Source organism: Perca flavescens, unplaced genomic scaffold, assembly GCF_004354835.1.
Source record: "Perca flavescens isolate YP-PL-M2 unplaced genomic scaffold, PFLA_1.0 EPR50_1.1_unplaced_scaf_10, whole genome shotgun sequence".
Taxonomy (NCBI): Eukaryota; Metazoa; Chordata; class Actinopteri; order Perciformes; family Percidae; genus Perca; species Perca flavescens.
In genome coordinates this window covers 44,640-54,639 of record NW_021166515.1, presented here as the reverse complement: position 1 = coordinate 54,639, position 10,000 = coordinate 44,640, and the positions used below count along the sequence as shown (strand labels likewise).

Sequence of the window (10,000 nt, the reverse complement as noted above, 5' to 3'; positions counted from 1 at the left end):
GACCTTTATGTGGCCTTTATGTGGCCTTCATGTCACCTTTTTGTCACCTTTATGTCGCCTTTTTGTCGCCTCTTTGTTACCTTGATGACGCCTTTATATGGCCTTTATGTCGCCTTCATGTTGCCTTGATGTTGCCTTTATGTCGCCTTTTTATCGCCTTTATGTTGCCTTTATGTCGCCTTTTTGTCGCCTTTATGTTGCCTTTTTGTGGACTTTATGTCGGCTTTTTGTCGCCTTTATTTTGCCTTTATGTCACATTTTTGTCGCCTTTTTGTTGCCTCTTTGTTACCTTGATGTGGCCTTTATGTGGCCTTTATGTATCCTTTTTGTCGCCTTTATGTCACCTTTATGTTGCCCTTATGTCACCTTTATGTTGCCTTCATGTTGCCTTCATGTGGCCTTTATGTGGTCTTTATGTCGCCTTTTTGTTGTCTTTTTGTCGCCTTTGTCACCTTTTTGTCGCCTTTATGTTGCCTTCATGTCGCTTTCATGTCGCCTTTATGTTGCCTTTACATCGCCTTTATGTCGCCTTTATGTTGTCTTTTTGTCGCCTTTATTTCACTTTTATTTATCCTTTTTGTCACCTTAATGTTGCCTTCATGTCGCCTTTATGTCGCCTTCATGTCGCCTTTATATGGCCTTTATGTCGCATTCATGTTGCCTTTATGTTGCCTTCATGTCGCCTTTATGTTGCCTTTATGTTGCCTTTATGTCGCCTTTATGTTGTCTTTTTGTCGCCTTTTTGTCGCCTTTATTTCACTTTTATTTATCCTTTTTGTCACCTTAATGTTGCCTTCATGTCGCCTTTATGTCTCCTTCATGTTGCCTTTATATGGCCTTTATGTCGCCTTCATGTTGCCTTTATGTTGCCTTTATGTCGCCTTTTTATCGCCTTTATGTTGCCTTTATGTCGCCTTTTTGTCGCCTTTATGTTACCTTTTTGTGGACTTTATGTGGACTTTATGTCGGCTATTTGTCGCCTTTATGTTGCCTTTATGTTGCCTTTATGTGGCCTTCATGTCTCCTTTATGTCGCCTTTATGTTGCCTTTATGTCGCCTTTATGTTGCCTTTATGTGGCCCTTATGTGGCCTTCGTGTCGCCTTTTTGTCGCCTTTTTGTCGCCTTTTTGTCGCCTTTTTGTCGCCTCTTTGTCGCCTCTTTGTAACCTTGATGTGGCCTTATTGTGGCCTTTATGTATCCTTTTTGTCGCCTTTATGTCGCCTTTATGTTGTCTTTTTGTCGCCTTTTTGTCGCCTTTATGTCACTTTTATGTATCCTTTTTGTCGCCTTTATATTTCCTTTATGTCACCTTTTTGTCGCCTTTATGTCACTTTTATGTATCCTTTTTGTCGCCTTTATATTGCCTTTATGTCACCTTTTTGTCGCCTTTATGTCACTTTTATGTATCCTTTTTGTCGCCTTTATATTGCCTTTATGTCACCTTTTTGTCGCCTTTATATTGCCTTTATGTCACCTTTTTGTCGCCTTTATGTTGCCTTTTTGAATCCTTTATGTCCCCTTTATGTCACGTTTATGGACTCTGATTATTTCCCTTCTCCTCCTCCATGATGGCGTGTTTGTGTTCCAGGTTTCCACGTGGCGCCGGCGTCCTCCCGCCTCCAGGACAAACACCAGAAGCTGAGGGAGAGTCGCAGGGTCTCCCTCAGCAGGGTCTCCCTCAGCAGGGTCTCAGGTTTCACCCCTTCCTTACCTCCTCTTCCTCCTCCTCCTCTTCCTCTTCCCTCGCCGGACCTCGCCAAGCCGAAGGGAAAGCGCCCGTGCAAGACGAAGCACACTGCAGCGATGGAGGAGGAACGTGACGAAGGGAGCGACGAGGAGACGAGTGGAGAGGTGAGTGAGGAGGAGACGAGTGGAGAGGTGAGGGAGGAGGAGACGAGTGGAGAGGTGAGGGAGGAGGAGACGAGTGGAGAGGTGAGTGAGGAGGAGACGAGTGGAGAGGTGAGTGAGGAGGAGACGAGTGGAGAGGTGAGTGAGGAGGAGACGAGTGGAGAGGTGAGGGAGGAGGAGACGAGTGGAGAGGTGAGGGAGGAGGAGGTGAGGGAGGAGGAGACGAGTGGAGAGGTGAGTGAGGATGAGACGAGTGGAGAGGTGAGGGAGGAGGAGGTGAGGGAGGAGGAGACGAGTGGAGAGGAGAGGGAGGAGGAGACGAGTGGAGAGGTGAGTGAGGAGGAGACGAGTGGAGAGGTGAGGGAGGAGGAGACGAGTGGAGAGGTGAGGGAGGAGGAGACGAGTGGAGAGGTGAGGGAGGAGGAGACGAGTGGAGAGGTGAGGGAGGAGGAGGTGAGGGGGAGGAGGAGAGTGGAGAGGTGAGGAGGATGAGACGAGTGGAGAGGTGAGGGAGGAGGAGGTGAGGGAGGAGGAGACGAGTGGAGAGGTGAGGGAGGAGGAGACGAGTGGAGAGGTGAGGGAGGAGGAGACGAGTGGAGAGGTGAGGGAGGAGGAGGTGAGGGAGGAGGAGACGAGTGGAGAGGTGAGGGAGGAGGAGACGAGTGGAGAGGTGAGGGAGGAGAAGGAGGAGACGAGTGGAGAGGTGAGGGAGGAGGAGACGAGTGGACGCCTTTTCGCTGCCTTTTTGTCGCCTTTTTGTCGCCTTTTTGTCGCCTTTTTGTCGCCTTCTTCGCTGCCTTTTTGTCGCCTTTTCGTTGCCTTTTTGTCGCCTTTTTGTCGCCTTCTTCGCTGCCTTTTTGTCGCCTTCTTCGCTGCCTTTTTGTCGCCTTTTTTCGCTGCCTTTTTGTCGCCTTTTCGTTGCCTTTTTGTCGCCTTTTTGTCGCCTTCTTCGCTGCCTTTTTGTCGCCTTTTTGTCGCCTTTTTCGCTGCCTTTTTTGTCGCCTTTTCGTTGCCTTTTTGTCACCTTTTCGTTGCCTTTTTGTCACCTTTTCGTTGCCTTTTTGTCACCTTTTCGTTGCCTTTTTGTCGCCATTTTGTCGCCTTTTCGCTGCCTTTTTGTCGCCTTTTCGCTGCCTTTTTGTCGCCTTTTCGCTGCCTTTTTGTCGCCTTTTCGCTGCCTTTTTGTAGCCTTTTCGCTGCCTTTTTGTCGCCTTTTTCGTTTGCCTTTTTGTCACCTTTTTCGTTTGCCTTTTTTTGTCGCTTTTTCGCTGCCTTTTTGTCACCTTTTCGTTGCCTTTTTGTCGCCATTTTGTCGCCTTTTCGCTACCTTTTTGTTGCCTTTTTGTCACCTTTTCGTTGCCTTTTTGTCACCTTTTCGTTGCCTTTTTGTCACCTTTTTGTCACCTTTTCGTCACCTTTTCGCTGCCTTTTTGTCGCCTTTTCACTGCCTTTTTGTCGCCTTTTCGCTGCCTTTTTGTTGCCTTTTTGTCGCCATTTTGTCGCCTTTTTGTTGCCTTTTTGTCGCCTTTTTATCGCTGCCTTTTTTTTGCTGCCTTTTTTGTGCCTTTTTGTCCGTGGAAATGACGTAGCAGCTGTTATATATATATATATATATATATATATATATATATATAATATAATGTAAGATTTTAAATATTTAGAAACCACAATCAGTCATTCCTTCTTTTTTCTTTTCTTTCTTTCTTCTCTCTCTGTTAATCATTGCAATTATCGTCCTGATTGGAGCTCGCTGGGAAAACTCTGCAGGGACGCCTGTGTGGCGTGTGTCTGTGTGTGTCTGTGTGTGTGTGTGTCTGTGTGTGTCTGTGTGTGTGTGTGTCTGTGTGTGTCTGTGTGTGTGTGTGTGTGTGCGTGCATGCATGTGTGCGTGCGTGCGTGTGTGTAATTCAATTCACCGCAGATTAAAGTGAAGGAGAGAGAGAGAGAGCGAGCGAGCGAACGAGGGAGCGAGTGATTGAAGGTTAGGGAGGAAGAATAATATTCTCCACATGTACCGCGTGTGTGTGTGTGTGTGTGTGTGTGTGTGTGTGTGTGTGTGTGTGTGTGTGTGGCGTAGCCGCTTGTGCCGTTTGACAGCTGCTGCACCGGAGATTTCCTCAGGGCAGCGAGCACGCACACACGCCAAAATACACACACAAACTGTCTGTTTTTTTTTTTTTTCGCCCGAGCCTCCTCCGCTCCCCCTTCTTTTCTGCGCTAAAAAACACACACACACACACTTTCACACACGCTAACACACACACAAACTGTCTGTCTCTTTCTCCTTTTTTCGCCCTCTTTTTCCTCCTTGTTTGCTGCGCTAGAAAACACACACACACACACACTAAAGCGCACACACACACACACACACACACACACACACACACACACACACCAAGCACACACACAAACTGTCTGTCTCTCCCATTTTCGCCCTCCTTTCCTCCGTGTTTGCTGCGCTAGAAAACACACACACACACACTAAAGCGCACACACACACACACCCACACACACTAAAGCGCACACACACACTAAAAACACATGCACAAACACACACCAAAGCACACACACAAACTGTCTGTCTCTTTCTCTCATTTTTGCCCTCCTTTCTTCCGTGTTTGCTGCGCTAGAAAACACACACACACACACACACAGTCACACACACACACACAGTCACACACACACACACACATACACACACATACACACACCTCTAGGGCAAAGCTCGCTTCCTGTTTGCCGAAGCGTGGCAGCGAGCGGCTCCGTTTGACAGACGCCTGCGCACACACACACACACACACACACACACACACACACACACACACACACACACACACACAGATTACACACAAACATGTTGACACGCACACGCTGTCTGGCTGCTAAGCGGCGGAGGCTGTTGCCGTGGCGTCGGCAGCTTTTCATCCGTCTCTGCTGGCCGCTGATTATCCCCAGTCAGAAAAAAAAAAAAAACACCGGATTCATCGGAGCTTCAGATTTCAGCAGAAATACTCTGAATTTTAATGAATATTCAGATAAAATCTCCATCTTTAGCCACGGAATATGAATGTATTTATGTGTATAAAGGAGCGAAATCTAAAAGGGAATCTGTGGACGCAGATTTTAAGCAAATTCAAGAAATTAAATATGAACGTCACGTTCAGCATCACCACATGCGTGACTGGGAGTGAAGTAACGTTTGATTTTAGCACGAAACCTCAACCTTTAGCTAAACTTCTAGTAGTTTTTAGCGAAAAAGCAGCGGAAAAGAAGACAAAAAGATGACATAAAGGCGACAAAAAGGTGACAAAAAGGCAGCGAAAAAGGAGACAAATAGGTGAGGAAAAGGCAGCGGAAAAGACGACAAAAAGGCAGCGGAAAAGATGATGAAAAGGCGAAAAAAGGAGACATAAAGACGACAAAAAGACGACCTAAAGGTGAGAAAAAGGCAGCAAAAAAGGAGTCAAAGACGACGAAAAGACGACAGAAAGGCGACAAAAAGACGTCAAAAAGGCAGCGAAAAAGGCGACAAAAAGGAGACAAAAAGGCAGCGAAAAAGATGATGAAAAGACGACAAAAAGGCGAAAAAAGGAGACATAAAGACAACGAAAAGACGACATAAAGGTGACAAAAAGGCAGCGAAAAAGGAGTCCAAGACGACGAAAAGACGACAAAAAGTCAAAAAAAGGAGACATAAAAGCGACAAAAAGGTGACAAAAAGGCGACAAAAAGGTGACAAAAAGGTGACAAAAAGGCAGCGAAAAAGGTGACAAAAAGGCAGCGAAAAAGGCGACAAAAAGGTGACAAAAAGGCAGCGAAAAAGGTGACAAAAAGGCAGCAAAAAAGGCGACAAAAAGGTGACCAAAAGGATACTAAAAGGCAGCGAAAAAGGAGACAAAAAGGTGACAAAAAGGCAGCGAAAAAGGCGACAAAAAGACAGCGAAAAAGGAGACAAAAAGGTCACAAAAAGGCAGCGGAAAAGGTGACAAAAAGGCAGCGAAAAAAGTGACAAAAAGGCAGCGAAAAAGGAGTCAAAGACGACGAAAAGACGACAGAAAGGCGACAAAAAGACGACAAAAAGGCAGCGAAAAAGGCGACAAAAAAGGTTACAAAAAGGCAGCTAAAAAGGCGACAAAAAGGGCGACAAAAGGTGACAAAAAAGCGACAAAAAGGTGACAAAAAGGCAGCGAAAAAGGCAACAAAAAGGTGACCAAAAGGCAGCGAAAAAGGAGACAAAAAGGCAGCGAAAAAAGGAGACAAAAAGGCAGCAAAAAAGGAGACATAAAGGTGACCAAAAGGCAGCAAAAAAGGAGACAAAAAGGCAGCGAAAAAGGAGACAAAAAGGCAGCCAAAAAGGTGACAAAAAGGCAGCGAAAAGACGATCGGACCAACAGAGGGCGAACGGCTAACGTTTAACGTGTTTTCTGCGTCTCTTTTATACCGTGATTTATGTGTTTTTATATCGCGTTAAAATGGGTTTATTACACGTTTTTTATACCCTAAGTTATGTGTTTTTGTACAGCTTTTAAACGAGAGAGAGAGAGGGAGAGAAAATCGTCATTTGTTTTTCACTCTTTTCTGTTTTTTACTTTAAGTCCAATCCTCTCTGTCATCGGCCTCGGGCTTACACACACACACACACACACACACAGACACACACACACTCACACACACACACACACACACACACACACACACACACACACACACACACACACACACACAGAGACACATACACTGACACACACTCACTCACTCTCAAACACAGACATACACACAGAGTCGTGAGAGCAGAGGTGGTGACAGCGCTATTTTCGACCGAGCCTGGAAAACTAGGTGTGTGTGTGTGTGTGTGTGTGTGTGTGTGTGTGTGTGTGTGTGTGTGTGTGTGTGCGTTTAAGAGAAAACATCTGACAGTGATAAATGTGGAAACGCAGCGAGCGGCTGTGTTTTCGTGTGTGGGTAAAAAAAAAAAAACAATCCTCGAGCTCATGCTAATCACTTTGTGTCTCTTTTTCTCACACACACACACACACACACACACACACACACACACACACACACAGGTCTCCCGGGCCGAGCCGCCCCCCCCACCTGAAGTCCGGCGACTCATTGTGAACAAGAACGCTGGCGAGACTCTGCTGCAGCGTGCCGCGCGCCTCGGATACGAGGTAACCACACAACGATAGACCTGGTCCAGGTCCAGAGACCAGACTACTGGTAGTCCTGGCTGCTGGAACCAGACTACTAGTAGTCCTGGCTGCTGGAACCAGACTACTGGTAGTCCTGGTTGCTGGAACCAGACTACTGGTAGTCCTGGTTGCTGGAACCAGACTGCTGGTAGTCGTGGTTGCTGGAACCAGACTACTAGTAGTCCTGTCTGCTTGAACCAGACTACTGGTAGTCCTGGCTGCTGGAACCAGACTACTAGTAGTCCTGGCTGCTGGAACCAGACTGTAGTCCTGGCTGCTGGAACCAGACTACTGGTAGTCCTGGTTGCTGGAACCAGACTACTAGTAGTCCTGGTTGCTGGAACCAGACTACTAGTAGTCCTGGCTGCTGGAACCAGACTACTGGTAGTCCTGTCTGCTGGAACCAGACTATTAGTAGTCCTGTCTGCTGGAACCAGACTACTGGTAGTCCTGGTTGCTGGAACCAGACTACTAGTAGTCCTGGTTGCTGGAACCAGACTACTAGTAGTCCTGGCTGCTGGAACCAGACTACTAGTAGTCCTGGTTGCTGGAACCAGACTACTGGTAGTCCTGGCTGCTGGAACCAGACTACTGGTAGTCCTGGTTGCTGGAACCAGACTACTGGTAGTCCTGGCTGCTGGAACCAGACTACTAGTAGTCCTGGCTGCTGGAACCAGACTACTAGTAGTCCTGGTTGCTGGAACCAGACTACTAGTAGTCCTGTCTGCTGGAACCAGACTACTACTAGTAGTTTTTGGAGCTCTTTGTGTGTTTTTTTTGTGCTTTTAGCACTCTTTGGGCACTTTTTTGGTGCTCTATGACCTTTTTTTGGCGCTTTGTGGTGCTCTTTGGGCGCTTTTTTGGCACTGCATGGGCGATTGTTTTGGTGCTCTTTGTGTAGTTTTTTTGGTGCTTTTTTTGCGCTCTTTGGGCACTTTTTTGGCGCTCTATGTGTGCTTTTTTTTGGCCGCTTTGTGGACTGGACCACTGTCTCATGTTCCTGCTCCCCAGAGGATGAACCCTTTTGGATTTTAAGGACCTTCTCCTGTAGCGCTACCTTCAGGACAAACAGACGCTGTAACCATTAAAAAAGGCCACAGCTCAGAGTCTGCTCGGATATCCTTATTGAAATTCAGTCAACGTTTTGAAATCAGTGGGAGGCAGAAAACACACACGCACACACACACACACACACACACACACACACACACACACACTCACGCATTCATGCCCGCACGCAGTCTGAATATTTCATGTGCGGTGTGACAGCTTTTGTCACCACTCTCTCTCTCGTTGAGGTGCAGCGGTGAAGCTAACGAGCTCAGTTTGCAAATTAAGCCGTCATCCATCACGACACACACACAGACACACACACACAGACACACACACACACAGACACACACACACACACAGAAACGCACAGACACACTCACGCTGCAATCATTTCGAGAGCAGAAGACGAAGAGAGGGAGGGAGCTTTCCTCTCTCCATCTCGTTCTCTTAAGGTGGAATTTTTAGTAACGTGCATCGTTCGTATCTGAAGTCTCTTTTATATAGGCCTTAGTGGTCCCCTAATACTGTATCTGAAGTCTCTTTTATATAGACCTTAGTGGTCCCCTAATACTGTATCTGAAGTCTCTTTTATATAGACCTTAGTGGTCCCCTAATACTGTATCTGAAGTCTCTTTATATAGACCTTAGTGGTCCCCTAATACTGTATCTGAAGTCTCTTTTATATACACCTTAGTGTCCCCTAATACTGTATCTGAAGTCTCTTTATATAGACCTTAGTGGTCCCCTAATACTGTATCTGAAGTCTCTTTTATATAGACCTTAGTGGTCCCCTAATACTGTATCTGAAGTCTCTTTTATATAGACCTTAGTGGTCCCCTAATACTGTATCTGAAGTCTCTTTTATATAGACCTTAGTGGTCCCCTAATACTGTATCTGAAGTCTCTTTTATATAGACCTTAGTGGTCCCCTAATACTGTATCTGAAGTCTCTTTATATAGACCTTAGTGGTCCCCTAATACTGTATCTGAAGTCTCTTTTATATACACCTTAGTGTCCCCTAATACTGTATCTGAAGTCTCTTTATATAGACCTTAGTGGTCCCCTAATACTGTATCTGAAGTCTCTTTTATATAGACCTTAGTGGTCCCCTAATACTGTATCTGAAGTCTCTTTTATATAGACCTTAGTGGTCCCCTAATACTGTATCTGAAGTCTCTTTTATATAGACCTTAGTGGTCCCCTAATACTGTATCTGAAGTCTCTTTTATATAGACCTTAGTGGTCCCCTAATACTGTATCTGAAGTCTCTTTTATATAGACCTTAGTGGTCCCCTAATACTGTATCTGAAGTCTCTTTTATATACACCTTAGTGTCCCCTAATACTGTATCTGAAGTCTCTTTATATAGACCTTAGTGGTCCCCTAATACTGTATCTGAAGTCTCTTTTATATAGACCTTAGTGGTCCCCTAATACTGTATCTGAAGTCTCTTTTATATAGACCTTAGTGGTCCCCTAATACTGTATCTGAAGTCTCTTTTATATAGACCTTAGTGGTCCCCTAATACTGTATCTGAAGTCTCTTTTATATAGACCTTAGTGGTCCCCTAATACTGTATCTGAAGTCTCTTTTATATAGACCTTAGTGGTCCCCTAATACTGTATCTGAAGTCTCTTTTATATAGACCTTAGTGGTCCCCTAATACTGTATCTGAAGTCTCTTTTATATAGACCTTAGTGGTCCCCTAATACTGTATCTGAAGTCTCTTTTATATAGACCTTAGTGGTCCCCTAATACTGTATCTGAAGTCTCTTTTATATAGACCTTAGTGGTCCCCTAATACTGTATCTGAAGTCTCTTTTATATAGACCTTAGTGGTCCCCTAATACTGTATCTGAAGTCTCTTTTATATAGACCTTAGTGGTCCCCTAATACTGTATCTGA

At 45.5% G+C, this 10,000-nt stretch overlaps 1 protein-coding gene across 1 annotated transcript in view; it reads left to right on the top strand.

Moving 5' to 3' along the window:
- The window catches only part of LOC114551471 (BCL-6 corepressor), a 60,244-nt gene that overhangs the window by 35,690 nt on the left and 14,554 nt on the right, over positions 1–10,000 (top strand). Inside the window, exons 9-10 of the mRNA XM_028572519.1 lie at positions 1,590–1,852; positions 6,916–7,020. Of these exons, the coding sequence (XP_028428320.1) occupies positions 1,590–1,852; positions 6,916–7,020 (368 nt within the window). The remainder of the gene's footprint in view (positions 1–1,589; positions 1,853–6,915; positions 7,021–10,000) is intronic.